At 45.5% G+C, this 22,432-nt stretch overlaps 1 protein-coding gene across 1 annotated transcript; it reads left to right on the top strand.

Moving 5' to 3' along the window:
- Window positions 1–13,259: 13,259 nt before the first annotated feature.
- Window positions 13,260–19,078, top strand: LOC125990038 (hydroperoxide isomerase ALOXE3-like). The gene is made up of 14 exons (XM_049756643.2): window positions 13,260–13,629; window positions 13,692–13,896; window positions 13,971–14,052; window positions 14,118–14,237; window positions 14,305–14,408; window positions 14,483–14,655; window positions 14,724–14,867; window positions 14,933–15,136; window positions 15,298–15,384; window positions 15,445–15,611; window positions 15,684–15,805; window positions 15,879–15,979; window positions 16,058–16,228; window positions 16,310–19,078. Exons 1-14 carry the CDS (start codon window positions 13,483–13,485, stop codon window positions 16,487–16,489), a joined length of 2,007 nt encoding a protein of 668 aa, XP_049612600.1. The 5' UTR covers window positions 13,260–13,482; the 3' UTR covers window positions 16,490–19,078.
- Window positions 19,079–22,432: the final 3,354 nt, after the last annotated feature.

Here is a 22,432-nt window from a genome sequence, read left to right as displayed (position 1 = left end):
TGTGTTTTGCAATCGAATTGTTCTGGGATTGAATGATTTTATTAACACGGGTATCAGTGAGTGAAATTGTTCAGTTTCTGGAGTAATTGAGATTTGTAATTCTATTTCATGTTTCTTCAATAAATGTGTTTTGTATATTACTTACTTCGTTGTGCGCGGATTTGTACTAAATATGCAACCGAAGGCTCAGGCCCGCTTCCCCTTTTAGACGGGCCGCGTAAAAAGGAACTCCGATCAAGTTAGAGACTTAAATAACTTCCGTAGTTATCTGAGCCACGAGTGAATTTCGATTTGTTCGAAAGTTGTTTCGTCTGAATAAAATTAAAGGAAGTGTTTAAATCAGATTATTGGTTTTGTGTAGAACGGAAAGTTATTTAACTATTTGAAAGGCTCAGGCCCGCTTCCCCTTTTTTGACGGGTCGCGGAAAAAGTAACTCCGAGGAAGTTGGAGAATTAAATAACTTTCGCAAATATTTAAGGGAAGAGTGGATTTCGTTAAAAGTGAATTGTTGGAAATTTACTTCTTCTAAATAAAATAACGACGATGATTAAAATAAATCAGTGAAGTTGGTGGAGGATAAAAGTATTTCGATTGTCCGTCGGGCGCGGCCCAGTTCCCCTTTTTGACGGGCCGCGTAAAAAGTAACTCTGAGCAAGTTAGAGAATTAAATAACTTTCGCAAATATTTAACGGAAGAGTTGAGTTCGTTGAAAGTGAATTCGGTTGAGAATTTACTTCCTTTAAATAACATAACGACGATGATTAAAATAAATCAGTGAAGTTGGTGGAGGATAAAAGTATTTCGATTGTCCGTCGGGCGCGGCCCAGTTCCCCTTTTTGTCGGGCCGCGTCAAAAGTTAAATAGGACACGATCAAAAAATAGACTTGCCTTCCAAATTAATTATTGGGCAAAGCTAAATACAGCACGACATTTTTATTCGGTTTAAGAAAGTCGCTATTTTTTTGAAGCAATTAAGTGGGGTGAAGAACTCCGACAGTCAAGTGCTAGATCTACGTATACGAAGTTAGAATTAATCATATAGGGTGCATTAATTTTCTTCTTAAATGCTATTATTGTCACGCTTTTATTAATTCGATTCTCCTTCGAATAAAAAAGTTGGTCGGCTCGCTGCATGAGCGACCAAGTGGAACGGACCCATATTAACATTTACTTCGGCGAAACTAGTGCTTGGGTGCGCTATACAAACGAATCCCTGAGGTCTTAACAAAGACATCTAAAAAATATCCGTAACGAATAAGAACTTCAAACATTAGCGGGGAGCCATCAATACGATGCGGTCACTTCGAAGTCCTGCCTCGAATTGAGTTACTCGGCACGCGCTTCGGGTGACTTGAGAGGGATTGGCGTCGTACAGAAATTAGATTGATTCCGGAGGAGTTAATTTAACTCGGGTGGTTAGATTACGGACGAATCTCCGAACCCGGCTAAAATAAACCCGTTACTGGGAAGCCTGGGGCACCTTAATCCGAGAGGTGCGTTTGACACTGCGCAGAATGCTTCGACCTCTCTAAAATATGCCCGACAACCAAACGCCCTTTTCAGGAGAGGCTTGATAAAACACAAAAGAAAATTCAGGATCTACAGCTTAGACAGGATGTGTACCTTGTAATTATGTGGGAGCATGAATGGTTGCAAATGAAAAAGATGGACATAGAGGTGAAGGAATTCCTTAAAAAAACAAAATTTCCTACACCGCTCAAACCGAGGCAGGCTCTTATTGGGGGCCGAACAAACACATTCGTTTTAAGATACATGGCAGAGCCAGACGAGCGTGTGTTGTATGTTGATGTGACATCATTATACCCTTTCATCAACAGTACAGGCACCTACCCTATCGGTCATCCAACGATTATCCACGGTGATTTTAAAGACCCTAGGTCGTATTTCGGTTTCATCAGCGCCACAGTCAACCCACCCCGTGGTTTGTATTTTCCTGTTCTACCGTTCAAAACAGCTAAAGGTAAACTCGTCTTCACACTGTGCCGCGCATGCGCCGAGTGTAACAACCAGCAGACGGCTTGTACACATAGTGATGAGCAAAGATCGTTAACAGGTGTTTGGACAACCCCTGAATTTGTTAAGGCACTTGATCTCGGGTACACGGTTGCAGATATTACCGAGGTATGGCATTACACAAGAACGAGCGACACAATTTTCCGCGATTATATGCGTACATTTCTAAAAGGTAAACAGGAATCTTCAGGTTATCCGGCTCACGTGGTCAACCAGGCTGATAGACAAAGATACATAGAAGGGTATGCCATTCACCAGGGTATCCAACTCGACCCTTCCAAAATTGCTGTAAACCCTGGCAAAAGGCAAGTGTCAAAACTCTGTCTTAACAATCTGTGGGGAAAAGTCGCGCAACGTGACAACATGGCAAACACAAAAGTTGTGACAAAATCAGAGGATTTTTTTGAACTTCTGTTTTCAGGTCTGTACAATGTGAAATTCTTCCATTTTATCAATGAGAAGCTTTCAATTGTGCAGTATTGTATCAACATAAACAATGAGATCCCCGCCTCAAAAACATCAAACGTGGCTGCAGCGTGTTTCACAACAGCCTATGCATGCCTAAAAATGTACAGCTATTTAGAAATTTTACAGAGGCGTGTCCTTTACACCGATACAGACAGCCTCGCGTACACTGTGAAGCCAGGCAAAAATGTTCTCCCTCTAGGGGATTATCTGGGTGATTTGACAGATGAGCTTTCGAATGACAGCATTTTAGAATTTGTCTCAGCCGGCCCCAAAACATACGCTTACAAAACACGAGATCATCTCAGACGGTCATGAAAGTGAAGGGTATCACACAAAGTCACGAAAGCGGTCGCAGCATCTATCTCGATAGCATGCTCAGTCTGGTTCAAGGGTACATCGATACAGCAGGTGCAACCTCAGATGTGCTATACGCTCCCCAACATAATATCGTTCGCGATAAGAGCAGGTTTCATCTCAGAAACATGTCATTTTCCAAGCGGCTTCGTGTGGTGTACGATAAAAGAAGGCTGCTAGAGCGAGGCACCACTGAACCGTTTGGCTACTGATATTTCTATCTATCTACCCATACGTGTGTGTGTGTGTGTGTGGAAATGGCTTTTAACTAGATTGAATTTGACCCTAGATTAGAACTTCCTTTTTCATCTCTAGTAGCAGGGCCTTCAGGTTGTGGCAAAACTTTCTTTGTAAAAAATGTATTGCAAAATCCTGAACATGTTCTGAGACAAAAACCTGATAATATTGTCTGGGTTTATACTTCATATCAGCCAATGTACGATGAGCTCAAAAACCTGAATAAAGACATTGTTTTTATCAAGGGGCTGCCTGAATCTTTTGATGATGAGAAGCTGTTCCCGCCACAGCAGCAGCATCTACTGATTTTGGATGACGTCATCTTCCAAGCTTCGGATAACCCGGAAGTCGTCCGAATATTCACCCACTATAGACATCATAAAAATTTAAGCGTTATAATGCTAACGCAGAATGTATTCCATCAGGGCAAATTCAGCCGTACTATTAGTTTAAACAGTAATTATTTGATTTTGTTCAAAAACCCCCGCGATAAACTGCAGGTGAGTGTCCTGGCGAATCAAATTTCTCCCAGCAACCGGAAGTTTTTCCTGGAATGCTTTGAAGATGCTACAAGAGAGCCGCATGGGTATTTACTGGTAGATTTGACACCTTCATGCCCAGAACAATATAGACTACGTACAGGTGTACTACATAACCAGTGGCCTGTCGTTTATATACCCAAACAATAAAACGATGACGAAGCTTTTAAAAACAAACGCACCGTTACTCAAATCTCTGTTTACATCCAAACCGGCCAAACGTAAGCATTTGCTACTCAGAGGCCCCAGTAGTTTGGTGAAAGCATTATGTGAGATTGCTCTAAATCTTCTTAAAGGACATGTACCCTTAAAATCAAAACTTTACAAGAGACTTAAAAAGCAAAAGAAAAATATCCGCTTTTTGGCTGATAAGAAAAATACTTTGAAGAAGAAAAGAGCTGTGTTAGTTCAGAAAGGTGGTTTTATATTGCCGTTACTGGCCGCTTTCGCACCTGTTCTCGGAAGTGTCATTAGTGGCTTTATGAACAAAGCATAAAATGAGTTTGAAAACGGCTCAGAAAATGTTCCTGATTTCACCTTATCAGCTCGAGAGGCTGAATCGACCCGCTCCGACCGTGATACAGCAGAGCATTCTTTGGATGAAGAGATGAAACAGGTTTTGGATAATAAAAATTTAAATCAATATGAAAAGATCAAAATTTATCAGACCTTAATGCAGCGTTACTTGGGGTTGGTCAAACAAAAAGACTCCGAGCAAATTCCTATTACGATTCGCAACGAAGCCAATGAGAGGGGTGAAATAAAGACCGCTGATGAGACCACAATTGAGGTGACAGGTAGACACTATGAGGATATTTTGGACACCATAGGTCCACGTTTCCGACACAATGCCAACTATGTGCTGAAAAGACTGTCGGCAGAAGATGTAAGCTGGACGCCGTTAAGTGAATTTGTTTTTAGAGGAAAAACTATCAAAGGCTCCCATATGAGCGATTTGTTGAGACATTTGTGTGCGAGTGGGAAAAAAATCAACGAGAAACCGGTAGGATGGACTGAATTTCTTCGGACGTTAGCCCGGTTAAACTTACCGGAAACAAGCATCTCCAACCCCTTGGCTCGCGCAGATTTTAAACGTTTAAAATACGCTACAGGTGAAGATGAGGATGTTTCTTATGTAGAAGATGTAAGCATGATGAATAAAAAAAAAAGAAAGAGGACATAGCCGGTAGTAAAATGGGTTAGTTATTAGATGATACTCTATTGTTGTTAGTGAAAAAAACAAAAATGCATGACTCTGTAACCCTCTTTAACAATGTTTATTGAATAAAAGAGATTTTATAAAACATTAACACGGTTTCAGACAATGACATTTTTTAAATTTATGCAATGAACATGATGTTTGCCCGCCGCACATCCGGTCTGGTCTTCGACATTTTTTGACAAACTCACTAACCATGGCGTCGTTATGGAGAGGATCGGAATTGTAATGAGTCAGCACTTCACGATAGGTGAGCCCCCACCCACGTTGGCTTAAATAATACACACAGTGTTGGCCACAGGTGTCTGTCAGCTCGTGTTGCAGCTGCCCGTTCTGATATTCGACCCATTTAGAATGCTTCTTCAAAAATCTGTATATACTCGACGGGTAGTACGGGCTGTCCGGTGGCAGACCAAAAGGATCAAAGAATGTGGCCGAACCGTCCGATTCTAAAGTCAAAGCGAGCCAGTGCTCTCCGGGTAAATGTCTTGGATGCGTGTTGACAATGTAATATTTTGGAGGCGTGTCTCTGACGTCAGCTAGCTCATCCGATGCGAAAACGCCTCCAAATAAGGTTCTCTGCATCCGGGTCATAATCATGTCCAATTCACGACCGTTCATAGCGTTAATAATAGTCCATCAATACTTCCCTCTTAGCATTAATCTCTATAAGCGAATCATAAGCCGCGTATACAATAAGAGTCGCTGTGTGTGGTAACGGTGTTCTAAAACGTAAATCGAGTCTCAGGACCCCGCTATTAATCGGCGTTAACGCGCCTGAATCATCTACCTGACTTAAATTGAAAACAAAAAGCGAGTAGCCCTGACTAAAATCCTGTTGATCGATACAGAGAGGTAGATCTTTTAAAAAACGCCCTGTTGCTGTGTATAAATTATGAAATTCACGTGTACATATCCCAGCTTCGAAATTGGGCTGAAAAGCTTTGGCAGGTATCTGTCGACCTTCGTGGCTGAGAGCTAAATACTCTATGTTATAATGCAAAAAATTAAACGGGTTTAAATCTCTCCGTCCCATGAAACTGTTGTGGTTTACGAGCGCTATTACAATTTGCTTGGGGATATGTCCGAGGAAGAGATTATCCTGATGACAAATTCGTGAGTTTTGTGGGACCGAGAAGGTCTTCATATTGACCCGAGTTAATGGATAAAGTGCGTTACCTTTCTGTAAAGCAGCGGCGTGACCTATTGCTATTGTGAGATTGATACTTTTTTCACAAATAAGGACGCTCCTAGTATTTTGAGACACGAATCGTTGTCTGGAGCGCTCATGAGACAGAAATCATCAGAAGCTCTAGTTAACTTTAGACGCAGATCCACATTATTCAATAGATGGCGTTCGGAAAAGAAAATATCTCCATGAAGCGGTCCCATGAGATGGAATTCACGTGAGCCTGCAATCTGTTGTGCGCGCCGCACAAAACCATCGTTGGCCCCCGCCCCTTCGAGAGAGATGGAGTCCATACGCCCCCTAGCGTCTTTTGCGAACATTCATGCTGTGAATTGTGACTCCAAAGAATCGTTTGAAAAGTTTAACAGCAGCTCGATGATGGATCTGTAGGCGTGTGTGGCACTAGATTGTGAGATTAACCGCCCACCCAGCGAAATATCTAATTGATTAAAAATTGTGTTTATAGGGAAATTCACGATGCCGACTTGTTCTTGCGGTGGAATATTTGTCTCATCCCTACGCGTCACCTTTGCACGGAGATGTAGTAAAGTGTCGGATAAATCTAAATATTTTGAGCCGTCCCCAGGTATAAAAAATTCTATTGGTCCTTGGTCCACGATTGCGGATAACGGTTGAAATTCGACATATGAGCTATCTTCTATGGAGAATTGCGTCAGAGGCGCCGAAAATAGGTCAAGACTTGATAAAGTCGCCTCTTGACTTTTAAAATGTAGAAGGGCCATTTTTTTAAGAGAAAATATCTGTCTTATGTCTAGTTCGCTTTTTTTTAATGACTGACCTGAGACCGGTGGAGCGCCTTTTCCTTTTAACGCTCCTTTTGCTCCGCCCACCAGGATGGAGCCCCCCACGTGACAATACAGCTAGCCCGGAACCTTCTTGCTCGGGGCCTTGTTTCTGGTGGATTCTTTGAATGACGCGCCCTGCTACATCCGTCGCTATGTTTTTAGCGGCGGCTTGAAGATGCGGCTTCGCCAAGTTAAACCCGTTTTTGAACATAGGCATCACGAAACGGAATAATTTTGCAAAAATAGACCCTAGGCCACGCCCATATTGCACTGGCGAACCTGCAAAACCTTGAAACGAGCCCTCCACTTGTGTTTCATAATAATCAACAAAACGATACAAGTCGGGATGCATTGACGATGTCGTCATTTTTTTTTTTTTAATTTATTATTATTTCGATCTAAAATGCAGAGTGAGAATGACCTTCCCGTATTCGAAATCTATCGGATTGTTCTGGTCTGTTCGCAGGTAAACTGAAATGGTTTCAATGTGGCTTCTGCACACATCTAAATAGTACACCGGATTAAAAGTTTTGTTTATTACATCGCCATAGTTACCCTCAAGAGGCAGGGTTCTAAGCATTGGAGCGTAGGCATCACCAACTGTCTGATGATGTATGACGTCAGTGTAGATGAACATGAAATATGATCCGGCCCGTCTGTCGGCAGGATGTTGTGCGTTTACGCCTTCCGGTTTGAGTGAGAGCCAATGCTCAGGATTCATTCCGACAATTTACGCCATAAATAACAACATAATTCTCAATCCTTCTTCGCCCGAAAACATGAACCTCTGTTTGTGTTGATCAAATTGGACGTCAATCTTTTTGTTACTCGCTTTAGTTAATAGAGTTTGAATGTCCAAAGCTAACGAGTCATGATTTTGATAAACCCCTCCTTTCGTTTTGAGCATGGTCCGGACTTCTGAGTCGTCTTGGAACACATCACCTCTAGGAAGCGGATTTTTAGGTTGTTTCAGATAGAAATTCCGTTTTTTCTCAGGAATGGTGGGTATTGAGTTGATGTATGAAATCTCACATAAACCGACCTCCCACGAAACTTTTAAATCGATATGTTGAGCCAGTTCGGTTTTAAATTCTGTGAGGGTGTTTAAGCTAAATAGATGTATACTAGCATTTGACGCTAATTTGACGTAGAATTCTCTCTGGTGTTCACCCATCTTGTAATTTCCACAGAATGGCCGTTTTAGAGATCGTCAGATGTTTTTAATACTCTTTGTGGGTACCCAACTGTCGAATTTGGCTGGCCAGCCCACCCAGTGGACGAGGGACTCGCGTTTGCCTGACACGGTGCGTGATTTAAGAATTTTCTGTATGCGAAATGTTTTTTATTTTTTTATTTTTACTTTTTGTAATTCCGCTTCGTAAAAGCTACCTTCTACAGGCATACCATCCAAGTCCAATATTTTATAGACGGGAGGAACACGGTGGAGACGTTGTCTTATTCTGAAAGTTTCATCCGTGTAACTTTGTAAATAACCTTTTTCAAAATTGCCTTTTATTTTGGAAATTCTCACAGTTTCACCCGGTGCGAACCGGAACTTGTCCCCCCGTCGGAAAGGATTTTTGGCGTACAGGTTGGTGAAAACGGTATCCTTATTGTCTTCGTTTACGGCGTTCGGTGTCATTTTTATATTGGTGTGAAAACTGTCGTTATAACTGACAATAAAATCCTGAATTACATCCACGTTGTGTGTTCTTAGCTGTGAAATACCTCCACATGCGCGTTTTCAACGTTTTGTTGAATCTTTCGATCGTTTCCGCTTTGGTGTCAGAGGCGGTGGAAAAATGTGTAATATGGTGCTTTTTCATTAATTTCTGGAAATGTTTGTTAAAAAACTCTGCCCCTTTATCTGTTTGAAGGCGTAATGGTGAACCGCTAACTGATAGGATATCTTCAAATGCTTTGGTGACCTGCATACCTGTTTTAGCTTTCAAAACGCGTACATATGCACGTTTCGAGAAGATATCCATTACGGTTAGTAAATATTTATATCCATCGTTGTAGCGTGCTAGTGATTGCATATCGCATAAATCTGCTTGGAATTGTCTCATAGGACCTCGAACAAAAACTTTATTTCTAGGAAAAGTTATTCTGGCTGGTTTGTGTAAAGTGTAAGCATCTTGATCGGATAAAAAAGCTTTCACTTTTTTAATGTTAGTGTTTTTACAGCTAACAGCCGCTGCTCTGTGTAGGCGTGTCTCTCCCCCAAAACTAGCTGGATTCTTAGCACAATAATAGAGTCTCTGAAGACACCTATCGCCACCCATTGTTAGGTAAGTTCTGTTGGATATCAGAGTGTGATGCTGGTAATAAAACAAGCAGGTATGATCTTGTGATTTTAAATTGAATAAACATAGAGAAACAGTCACTTTTCCGGTCACAATAGTTTATTACAGAAAAAAATCAAACTAGTTCTTAAAAAACATTACCAATAAACAGAAACAAGTATAAAACATGGTAAAAATAAAAACATGGTAAAATCCTAAGGTTTAACATAACGCATGAATGAATGAAGATAACATAGATGGTGTTACTTTGGACCCTATTAGAGTTTTAAACTTCTTTAGCTGCCCCCCCCCACCCCGTTAAATCTAAAAGTACTGTTAGGAAAGCCTTCAATTGCCTCCACATTTTCTTCACAAAACCTCCCATTGTGTCTTTCCAAACTTTCTAAATAATAGAGCGACTTCGTTGCTACTCAGAACAGTGTCACGCGCTTCTTGTTTTATCGCACGGAGCCGTGTGAAGATCTTGCACTCATGAGCTAGGTCATGTAGAATGGCAGAAACAGAATTGCGAATGTTTATAAGCGATGCAGAGGTTTTAAAATAGAAAAACATTGTCGACAACGTGTGGAGGAAGTCAGCATTGCACAGCTCAGGCGTCACTGCTTCGTAATTCACATAGAAATGAAAGTTTCGATCCTCAACATACAGGCACGTATGATGCATCTGGCTAAGATCATCAAGAGCACATCCGTCACACTTAAATTTAGCATGCTTAATTAACGCATTATACAAAAGATGCGCGAGCATAAGTTTGAGCCGCGTATAATCTTCAATAATCAACCATTTAAGCGGCTCGACACTCATATACTCTGAGCCCTGTTGTGTGTTGATTTTCCCAGGCGTCGAGGTCACCGGAGGAACGACACCAAACTCAAGGGCCAGCGGAGGGTCGTTGTCAACGATCGTGTCGTCAGCCTCCTCAAAATCATTGGGCACCTCTGCCTCTTTGAGTATGACTCTAATGTCAGCAGCAGACAAGCAGGGCAAATCCATGCCATTTTCAGGATAGCGTGCACAGGCGTCATCAAACAACTCGATAGCTCGTGACGATGACCACGCTTCATACTGTTGAGGCCTCTGCTGGTGCTCCTGCTGTTCCTGCTGCCCCATCGTGCTTGCTAGGTTTCAGGGGTTTCAAACACGTCAAAAGTTGATGACAAAGCTCCATAGAGAGAATCGGGTTGCAGATTGTCGAGGCAGATCGGTGACATGCGTTCGTTCGGGTCGGGTGTAGGCATTGAAAGAATCTCAAACCTTTCCGCCCTTGTCTCAGGCCCCGCTGGCTTTGGTTCCAGTTGTTCAACAGCCGTGCTTGGCCGTGACGCCTCGATGAAAGCTGTGTCCGCATCATCTGTCTCGGCATCAGAGTTGTCAGGGCTGGACCAGAATGTGATGCCCGGCTCATTGCCCATAGGTACAAAATGTGGTAAAAGTCTTCTGGCAAGCATTTTTTGAGCCATCTTCTTTCTCTTGTGCGTGCGTGTGTGAAAGGGGGTGTCTGCATGTCCACTCTTATACATTTTAGATAGTTATGCTAATGACTACAACCCCACCTTTCTGTGTCTGCAGGTGAGAAAAAGAGGGGGGTATGAGGGGGTAGGAGGAACAGAGTCTTGTGTGCTGTTGGGGGGCCAGGGGTTTAAACTTAATTTTTTAGTAAGGGTTAATCTAAAGCCAGTTTACGTTTCACTCCGACGACGTTTGTCCAGACACGGCTTGATAGAAAAAGCCCCGTAATACTCTCACCATATGCTTGCATCCTTTCATACCACTCTGTCAATGGTATATTTAATATCGTCTGGAAAAGGCCGCATTCGCTGCTAAACACTTCTAGTGTTAGATACAATAGATCGTTTAGCTCTCCATCTTCTGCCCCATCAACAGTTTGAGGAGAAACTTTAAACCGGAAAAAACATCTCCCACCGGCTGTGATTTTTGAAATCCATGTTGCATTCAGCTCACCTTCTAACCCGTATTCATCGAGAAATTCAGTCAAAACCTCTGGCAGGACTTGATTTAAAACACCCCAGTCATTTGACCATATGCACCGGCCTGCTCATAGTTGCTGTTGTTTGATCCAGAGCTCTCTTGGTTTCTCATAAAGAAAGACAACTCACCAGTCTCGTAAAAAAATTTAAATCCCCATAGAGTCTCTGGTGTTAGATGCCAGCTCCGCTCAAGTTTTTCTGTAGGCCTTTGTTGCATACGCCTTAGATACATTTGTTTCTTCCTAGGGGCGTCTAGCAAACCATCGGGGCCTCTGCGGCAAAGATGGATACTGACTGGCGTTTCTGCTATCATGATTTGAGCTTCAGGTTTGCAGTTTAACACCACAGCTTTAGCTTAGCTCTTTTCTATGAACTATCAGCAGAATACTCTTGCGCGACAGGTCCGGCCCCTCTCTCAAACCACACCTCTGTGTATCACGTGGTTTTTTTTTTGTTGTTTTTTTTTTTTGTTTTTTTTTTTAATCAGGATATGTTTTAAACTTAGACAGCCTTCATAAAAACAGAGGCCTTCGTCTGTCTCCCTCTTGCTTTTCTTTTATCTTTCAGATACCTTTGGCACCATCCTGACGATACTTCAATGATTTTCTCAACAAAACCCCCTTCAAATACCTCTGGCACCATGCTAACGACATTTCAATGATTTTCTCAACAAAACCCCCTTCAACCCACACGCGCGAGCCAAAGCTAGCTCAGATGCTACACCTGTCTTGATTCATAAAAATACATGCCCATACATATCCACATCTTAAAAATGGCGCCAGCAAACCAAAATGGCGACAGTCAAAGATGGCGCCGTCACGAATGGCGCCGTCTTGATGCCCCCAACCCCGCCACAATTCAAAAGAGGGTGATTTATGATACCATAACAAGTCATAAAAAGGTCATAAAATTTTATGACCCCTAACTCATTTGCATATGAATAGACATCAGAGCCTGGGGCATTGATCTTCTCTCTCTGGAGTCCATCTCTAACTTTTATTACCGAGATGATGCTTTGAGGTTGTGGAATGTCATTAACAGGTGAGGCTCGGCAGCTTGATGGACATTGAAGATGCTCTTCAGAATATTGGATCTTTGTCATTTCGCCTTGATGGCGTATTTTTATCCGCTGGATGGTGAAGTGTCTGAAGATGCTGAGCTTCAGCAATGGGTCAGCAAGATCTTCAATTATGGCTTTCTGGGGAATGCTGCTTCAAGTATTGCCGATTTGTTTTTTTCATCAGTTTGCAATCTACTTCCTGGTTTGTCCGTATCGTCGCAGGTTTCCCTTCAAGCATCCAAAATGTGGACGAGCTCATCACGTTTGTCACAATGGTGATCTTCACCGCGTCTGCTCGGCATTCTTCACTTAACATGGGACAGGTGAAGACAAAGTTCTCTGCCTCAAGTCTACATTTGACGCTCATTTGTTCCCTGTAGCTTATCTGAGTTGGATACCCAACGGTCCGCTGCAACTCCATCTGGCTCCACCAACCATCAAAGGAAACGCCACCATGGACGACATTCTGGAGACTCTCCCCAACAAATCCTTCAGCTCGCTCGCTGTGTCTCTCATTTGGCTCCTCAGCGAGAAGTACGATGACTTTGTAAGTTGGACGCCGCAGTTTGGAAAGCGAGGCAGCTACGTGGGTTGGCACCGAGCCCTGAAAGTGTTCCTCGTGTCTCGGCCAGATCCCTTTGGGTCACTACCCTCAACGGTTCAGCGAGCCTGCGGTCTTGAGGATGATTGAAGATTTTCAAGTCGAATTATCCACCATTGGCAATGCCATCGAGAAGAGGAACGGGGAGGTTCATCTGCCTTACCTTTACTTGAACCCCAAAGAAATTGAAAACAGCATAACTATTTATCTGCGGGACAATTGTTGGTCAATAAAGTTTTGAAATCTTGAACTTTGCTCTCCAATTTGTTCTCTGGCAAAAAAAATAACCTCAACACTCAGAATTTAAGCCTTAAGAATGTCAAATATCTTCTGCAGTCTGCCCCCTCACTGAAACGTTGGACGGATCCGACATGTTCGACAAGTTTGTGCGCTGTACTTGCAAACACAACAATGTCCCTGAGGGCTCATTTGTGGTCTCTAGGTATGCGTCAACCTGCATTTTTTTGTTGTTGTTGAAATGTTCAGATGCATGACCTACCTGCTTGTCTTGGCTTGCTCAACAACTCACTTCAAAATCGACGTTGCCTCTTGTCGTGCGAATCGTCTGCCGACCCCTTTTAGAAAAGTCAGGTGTGTTCACAAGACAACTGGAAAGTCTGGAAAAGCCACAAAGACATTTTATAGTTCAGCTTTGAAAACAGTCTCATGACAGTCCGACCATGGCGGAGTACAAGCTGGAAGTAATGACGGGCCAGTGGGAATGCGCAGGAACCTTTGACCACATTCTCGTCACCTTGATCGGAAGCCAAGGGCAAAGCGATACGACCGACTTGGACAACTGGGGCGTTGACTTCAAGACTGGGATGGTGAGTTGGACAATGTGAGTAAAACCTGGATCCTCCATTTTCTTTTTTGTCTGAAATTCCAGAATGACACGTACACCGTCAAAACCAAAGCGTCTCTGGGGAAACTTCTGCTGGTGAAGGTGGAGAAGAACCCTCGTTTTTTGTTCGGCGACGACGAGTGGTTTTGCTCGAAGATAACCGTGAGCACCCCTGAGGGGGAGAGTCTGCTTTTCCCGTGTTATCAATGGCTTTCCAACAACGAATTGGTGGAGCTGAGAGGTGGAAAAGGTTTGGCTTCATGTTTCCCTTTGTCATCTTTCTTCTACTGTACATTAAGAAAGTATTTATTTATTTATTTTTAGCTATGAAGGCGTCCGAAGACGAGCACCCGTTGCTGATCGAGCACCGCCGAAAGGAGCTGGCGTCGAAGAAGAGCATCTTTCAGTAAGTTTTCGCAAGCACAAAAACATTTCCGTTTTGGTCTTAAACGACAACACTCTCCTCTCCAGATGGGCCTCGAGCAACGAAAGACTTCCTCAACACAGCTCGTTTAGTTCCAAAAAGGTCCCCGCTGAAATCCGCCTGTCAAAGTCACGAATTAAAGAATTTGAGTCGGCCTTATCTTCGGGGTAAGTTGACCGAGGTTTAACATTGTGTCGGCGTTCTTGAAAGCGTTTCGATCCGGTTGCGCTTTAGGGCTTTGGAGCTCAAGTGGAAGGGGATGCTCGGAAATGAACAAAGCTGGAAAACTATTGAAGACATAAAAACAATCTTCAAAGACAGAAAGACAGAAATGTCAGGTTGGTCCTAGCTTAGCTTTTCTGTTATCAGCCACGCAAATGTTTCGTTAGCTAGCTTGAATTGTTCCCGCCAGAGTATGTCGCCGAGCACTGGAAGGAAGACGACTTTTATGGTTCCCAGTTCCTGAACGGCATCAACCCCTGCTTGATAAAACGCTGCTCAGAACTTCCTCCAAACTTCAAAGTCAGAGAGGAAATGGTGAAGCCATACCTCGAGATCGGAATGCCTCTGTACAACGAGTTCATGGTACGCGTGAGGTGTTCCTTAACTTGACCATGACAAACATTCAAAATTGTGATGTCACTGTCACACAGAGAGGGAACATGTTCCTCTACGACCTGAAGATTCTGAGTGGAATGCCCGGGAAACTCTATCACGGGAAGGAACTCCAAGTGCCCGCCCCTCTCTGTCTCTTGTACCTGAATCCCGAGAAAAAACTGGTGCCCATCGCGATCCAGGTAACTCGCAATGCAACGGTACCGCCGCTCAGTCAGTGTTTTGACGTGGTTCGCTCTTGCGGCAGGTGCATCAAGAACCCTCAGAAGAGAACCCAATCTTCCTGCCAAGTGACTCGGAGACGGATTGGCTCCTCGCCAAGATAATCGTGAAAAATGCCGAGATGATGACTCACCAGGCCATCACCCACCTGAAGAACACTCACTTTTTGTCCGAGGTCTGGGCCATGAGCCTCCTCCGCAACTTTCCGCTAATTCATCCCATTTACAAGGTACAGTAGATCAATAACTGTCCTGACAAACCAATTTTTGCAAAATGAACGTTTTGTACTCCGATTAATCGACTAAGAATCGGTCTTGCCCATCGTCTAACACCATCTTCTAAAAAAAGGTTATGTTCTGCTTTTCAACTGAACTTCCTTTTGTTGTGTAGTTAGTGATCCCTCATTTCCGCTGGATTCTACACGTCAACACTCAGGCCCGCGAGCTTCTGTTGGGACCTTCCGGGTCGTTTGCATTGGTACGGCCCATCCTTGCGCCCCAGTTGTTCGCTCGTGTGATTTATATTTTACGTGACTAGAGTTCAGTTGGAGTCGACGGCACTCTCGAGCTAATGGCCCGGGCGCAAGACGAGCTAACGTACACCTCGCTCTGCTTACCGGACGACATTCGCTCTCGAGGACTCGAGTCCATCCCCGACTTCTACTACAGAGATGATGGCCTTAAAATCTGGGACATCATCCACAAGTATATATTTTTTTTCACCATCATAAGTCATTGCCCCAACTATCCAAGATTGTGATTTTTTTGGGGGGTCAGATTTGTGCTGGCTGTAGTCAGACACTACTATCGTTCAAACAACGAGGTGGTCCGAGACTCGGAGTTGCAAGCGTGGATCCAGGAGATCTTCACTCGCTGCTTTTTAGGGAAGAAGTCTTCAGGTAATAAACCAATTTCAATTTTTTAAGACAATGTCTGTGCATAGCAAGCTTTTTGGAAAATATTTTGCCACAGGATGTCCCGAGGCCTTCCGAAATGTTGAGGAGGTGGTCAAGTTCATCACCATGGTGATCTTCACGGTTTCGGCTCAGCATGCTGCAGTCAATAACGGACAGGTGAAGCAACGATTCACATCCGACAGACGGACGAAAAGGACAAAGGACGAGCTAATCGGTTTTCTTTTGCTCCTCCAGTTTGACTACCAGATGTTCGTCCCCAATGGCTCCTTACTGTTGCGCAAGCCGTCTCCAACTGCCAAAGGACAAACCAGCACGGCGACCATTTTGGAGACGCTCCCAAACATCGGCGAGACAGTCATGACGGCAACCGTTCTATACGCGCTCACGCTCAACTACTCCGATTCCGTAAGTTGAGCAATGAAAGACTTGCTGATGATTTCCTTATGGAGGTTATGAAAACAACTTTTTGTTTTACGATGCTGGCAGGTTCCGCTGGGTTCCTATCCTGACGAACGATTCCAGGAGCCCGTAGTCAAGCAGATAATGAAACAGTTCCAAGAAGACTTGGCCGACCTTAGCAATGTTATCAAAGACAGAAACGCAAAGCTCGGAGTGCCGTACAAATATTTGGACCCGAGTCAAGTGGACAGCAGCATTATTAAGTAAATTAGCGCTTCTTGATGGGTGACAAGTAAACACTTGTGTAACTTTTTTATCTTTCAAGATTACACTTTCTAAGTTGGTGACGGTAATCATAATCACTAAAATATGGGCTCGGACAATAACCGTTGTTGTTGTTATTAGTTGCAAATGCAAAAATAAATCTTTGTATCTTTGTCTACGCCAGTTACGTTATTGATTAAAAACCAATTAAAGGTTCTTCCACTAGGGGGCAGTAAATTAGTAAGAGATTTATTTTGTTTTGTTTTTTAGTAAAGAAGTAATATTGTCACGGTCGGGTGGAGCATGGAGCAGGACGACCAAGTGCAGCTTGGACCAAGGTTTATTGGCGGAACTCAAAATACAGACTCGGTAAACTGACATGACTTAACAAAACAAAATGACTTCCCAACCAAAACATTCTTGAAACCGACAGGAACCGACATGAAGACGACACGACAGTAACCAATGATCCGACAGGGAGTGAGGGGCAGACAGGACTTATATACATGACAGGTAACGAGAGGCAGGTGGGAATAATCACACTGATCATGGGCACACAGGAGGGGAGGGGCGAGCACACAGACAGAAACCAAGACAGACATAGTGGAGCAGTTGGGGACAAGACGTGACAGAACCCCCCCCCCCCCCACAAGGGACGGCTCCCGACGTCCCAAAAAAAAACTAGGGGAACCGAACCGCACTCGGGCGGCGACCAGGGAAACCGAACCGCACTCGGGCGGCGACTTGGGGAACCGAACCGCACACGGGCGGCGACTTGGGGAACCGAACCGTACTCGGGCGGCGACTTGGGGAACCGAACCGCACCGCACTCGGACGGCGCCTTGGGGAACCGAACCGCACCGCACTCGGGCGGCGACTTGGGGAACCGAACCGCACTCGGGCGGTGACTTGGGGAACCGAACCGCACTCGGGCGGCGACTTGGGGAACCGAACCGCACTCGGGCGGCGACTTGGGGAACAGAACCGCACTCGGGCGGCGACTTGGGGAACAGAACCGCACTCGGGCGGCGACTTGGGGGAACAGAACCGCACTTGGGCGGCGACCTGGGGGACAGAACCGCACTCGGGCGGCGACTTCGGGGACAGAACTGCACTCGGGCGGCGACTTCGGGGACAGAACCGCGCTCGGGCGGCGACTTCGGGGACAGAACCGCGCTCGGGCGGCGACTTCGGGGACAGAACCGCGCTCGGACGGCGACTTCGGGGACAGAACCGCGCTCGGGCGGCGACTTCGGGGACAGAACCGCGCTCGGGCGGTGACTTGGGGACAGAACCGCGCTCGGGCGGTGACTTGGGGAACAGAACCGCGCTCGGGCGGCGACTTGGGGAACTGAACCGCGCTCGGGCGGCGAGTTGGGGACAGAACCGCAATCGGCGGAAACACAAACATGAACCGCACTCGGGCGGCAACCCAAACATAGAATGCATTCGGATGGCGACTCTGGAAGTCCGTACAGTAATTGGCGGCGATTCTGGAAGTCTGTACCTCGATCGGCGGCAACTCTGACAGTCCGTACCGCGATCGGTGGCATTCGGAAAGCGGGGCTGTGCGCGGCGGCAAGAGCCATCACGCGCTGCAGCAGTGGGAGTGGAGCCAGGGACGATCGCGGGTCCGACGCAGCTGGCTTGGATGTCTGCTGACGTTCGCGGGTCCTGCGACGCTGGGGTGGAGCCCGATGGCGGCCGTGAGTCTGATGACGCCGGGAGGCACTCCAACGGCGGCCGTGGGTCCGGCGTCGCGGCACCAGAGTCCGATCGCGGCCGCAAAGCCGCTGGCGCCAGAAGCACTCCGATGGCGGCCGCGGGTTCGGAATCGCGGGAGCAAGTTTGACGGCAGCTGTGGAGCCCACGGCGATGGAACCTGCTCAGACGTGGATCGGGCGTCGCAGTGGAAGCTGGTGGTGGAGGGGGGTCCAAGCGCTGGTCGTTGTAGTGGTCGGATCATTCTGTCACGGTCGGGTGCAGCTTGGACCAAGGTTTATTGGCGGAACTCAAAATACAGACTCGGTAAACTGACATGACTTAACAAAACAAAATGACTTCCCAACCAAAACATTCTTGAAACCGACAGGAACCAAAAGGACATGAAGACGACACGACAGCAACCAATGATCCGACAGGGAGTGAGGGGCAGACAGGACTTATATACATGACAGGTAACGAGAGGCAGGTGGGAATAATCACACTGATCATGGGCACACAGGAGGGGAGGGGCGAGCACACAGAAAGAAACCAAGACAACAGACACATAGTGGAGCAGTTGGGGACAAGACGTGACAAATATCTTCGTTTACGCCATGAAGAGAAAAAAACAATTAAAGGCTCGTCCACTAGATGGCAGTAATGTCTTTAACGTTTCACAGTCTTGACAGTTCTTAAACTCTGTCATCTGCTACTGTTATTCTTCGGTCTACCCGCTGAGACAAAAAGTGGAAACTTGTCAATTTTGTATCAAATGCAAACAAGTACCTGAGAATCCATCCATGACTCCATCCGAAAACAGAATTGATACTTTGTTGTTTTATATTTGCTGTTTGATGTCAACTACAAACAATAAAAGAATTGCGCTTCTTCTCGTTGTTTCGTTCGGCTTGGCTCCCAAGTCCCCCGGGGTTTGACAAAGTCGTGACTCGACTTTGTTTTTTTTTCATCTACATGTGTTTTGCCTGTTGAATTCAACGATTTCTTTGTCAATCTCGCCTCTATTTGACATTTAAATATTTGTATATTTTACATACTGCATTTGATCACTCATTTGCAGGGGGAGAGAGGAAAAGATTAAAAAGAGAACATCGCCGTGCCAGTTGAGAAGACACCCGATTGACCATCAAGTTGGCTTTTTAAGGACTACAAATACTTAGCGAGTATGGCAGAGTACAAACTGGAAGTAGTGACAGGTGAACGCTCCTTTGCGGCCACGTTCGACCGAATTCTCATCACCTTGCTCGAGAGTCAAGGGCAGAGTGACCACAGACTCGAACAACTGGGGTGTCAACTTCATGACCGAGACGATGAGTTGCCCAAATTGCTTGACAACTAATGCTAACGCATTATAAAACAATTGGTTTTTATTTTTAAATTATTTTTATTTATTATTTATTTTTATTTATTGCTAATTTATTTATCAGGTATTTATTTATTTATTGTTATTTATATATTATTTTTATTATTTTGTTTTTATTTTTTTTAAATTCTGGACTGGGACGTACACCATCCAAACCAGTTCGTCTCTGGGGAAAGTTCTCTTGGTGGAGAAAAGCCTACGTTTTCCTTTCCTCGAAAGCGAGTGGTTCTGCACGAAAATAACCGTGAGCACACCCGAGGGGGGGAGAGTCTGCTTTTCTCGTGTCACCAATGGCTTTCTAATAACGAGGTCGTGGAGCTGAGAGGGGGCTTCATGTTTCCCTTTCAGTCATCTTCTACTGTACATTAAGATTTCTTTTTTTTTTTTTTTTAGCTATGAAGGCTTTCGAAGACGGGCACCCATTGGTGATCGAGCATCGCAAAAATGAACTGGCATCCAAAACGTGCTTCTTCCGGTAAGAATGTCAATGAGAAGATATATGAATGTGGTTTCAATTATGATGCCAATTCTTTCCAGATGGACCTCCATCAATGAAAAACTTCCTCACCACAGCGACTTCACGGTATCAAATGTCCCGGCTGATGCCCGCATGTCCATATCACGATTTCTCTAGTCAAAGAAGGCTTTGTATGTCGGGTAAGCTCACAGATCCGACTTTAAACTTGAATTGTGAAGAGTCACAATTTGAATACTTTTGCACGTCAGGATCTTGGAAGTCATGCTGAAAGGGATGCTAACATCCGAGGAAAATTGGCAGAGCCTCGAAGACATAAAAATAATTTTCTCGATCAGAAAGACGCAAATATCAGGTGAGTCACTCACTTTGTCCATCTCATAAATATTTGTTGATCCATTTATTTGTCGGGTTGGTCCTAGCTTAGCTTATCTGTTATTAGCCTCGTTAGCTAGCTTGAATTGTTCCCGCCAGAGTACGTTTCCGATCACTGGAAGGAACACAACTTTTATGGAGCCCAGTTCCTGAACGGCGTCAACCCCTGTTCCATCAAACGCTGTTCAGAACTTCCATCAAATTTTCCCGTCAGCGAGGAATCGGTGAAGCCATTCCGAGAGGACGGAAGCACGTTGGCTAATGAAATGAAGGTATTGTTTAACTTCCGTCGCCTGGCAGACATTTTGATTTTAAAACCTTCACTGGAATGTCACACAGATGGGGAACATATTCCTCTACGACCAGAAGATTCTGAGTGGAATACCCGGGAAACTCTATCACGGGCAGGAACTCCAAATGCCCGCCCCGCTCTGTTTGCTATTCCTGAACCCTGAGCAAAAACTGGTGCCCATCGCGATCCAGGTACTTCGCAAAGCAACGGTACCGCCGCTCAGTCAGTGTTCCGATGTGGTTCGCTCTTGCAGCAGATGCATCAAGAACCTTCCGAGGGGAACCAGATCTCCCTTCGATAGATACGCACCCTGATCGACCGATTACACTTAAACTCGGTTTTATGAATATTAGATCGCTTCATACGAAAGCAGTTCTCGTTAATGACCTTATCACGGAACATAATCTAAACGTTTTCGGTCTTTGCGAGACTTGGTTAAAACCTAATGAACTGCTGCCGCTTAACGAGCCCTCGCCTCCAAATTTTGTGAGCTAGCATGTGGCGCGTCCTCGAAAAAAGGGTGGGGGTGTCGCCCTCATCTCAAATTCTGAGCTTGGATTTAGGCCTCGCTCAATTCACGTATTTAAAACATTTGAAGTTCTCATTGTGCAATCCACTGCTTTACCGTCATTCTATCTTGCTGTTATTTACCGTCCACCCGGGGCTTACTCTGGCTTCCTGGATGAATTTTCAGAATTTGTGGCTGATCTAGTGACATCCATCCATCCATCCATCCATCCATCCATCCATCCATCCATCCATCCATCCATCCATCCATCCATCCATCCATCCATCTTCTTCCACTTATCCGGGGTCGGGTCGCGGGGGCAGCAGCTTTAGGAGGGACTCCCAGACTTCCCTCTCCCCAGCCACTTCATCCAGCTCATCCCGGGGGATCCCAAGGCGTTCCCAGGCCAGCTGAGAGACATAGTCTCTCCAGCGCATCCTGGGTCGTCCCCGGGGTCTCTTACCGGTGGGACATGCCCGGAACACCTCCCCAGGGAGGCGTCCAGGAGGCATCCTGATTAGATGCCCGAGCCACCTCATCTGGCTCCTCTCAACGTGGAGGAGTAGCGAGTCTACTCCGAGTCTCTCCCGGATGACCGAGCTTCTCACCCTATCTCTAAGGGAGAGCCCGGACATCCTGCGGAGAACTCATTTCGGCCGCTTGTATCCGGGATCTCGTTCTTTCGGTCACGACCCATAGCTCGTTTTAACTACCTCAGTGACTTTGACCCCAGAGATTGGAGAATCCGCCTCAGAGTCTCCAGGCCCTGCTTCCTCAATGGAAGGCGTGTAGGTGGAATTGAGGAGGTCTTCGAAGTATTCTCCCCACCGACTCACGACGTCCCGAGTCGAGGTCAGCAGCACGCCATCCCCACTGTAAACAGTGTTGACGTTGCACTGCTTCCACCTCCTGAGACGCCGGATGGTGGACCAGAATTTCCTCGAAGCCGTCCGAAAGTCATTCTCATTGGCCTCACCAAACTCCTCCCACGCCCGGGTTTTTGCCTCAGCAATCGCCGAAGCCGCGTTCCGCTTGGCCATCCGGTACCTGTCAGCTGCCTCCGGAGTCCCGCAGGCCAAAACGGCCCGATGGGACTCCTTCTTCAGCTTGACGGCATCCCTTACCGCCGATGTCTACCAGCGGGTTCGGGGATTGCCGTCACGACAGGCACCAACGACCTTACGGCCACAGATCCGGTCGGCTGCCTCAAC

Source organism: Syngnathus scovelli, chromosome 20, assembly GCF_024217435.2.
Source record: "Syngnathus scovelli strain Florida chromosome 20, RoL_Ssco_1.2, whole genome shotgun sequence".
Lineage (NCBI taxonomy): Eukaryota > Metazoa > Chordata > Actinopteri > Syngnathiformes > Syngnathidae > Syngnathus > Syngnathus scovelli.
The sequence above is the reverse complement of the archived record's forward strand: the minus strand, read 5'-3'. Positions and strand labels throughout refer to the sequence as shown.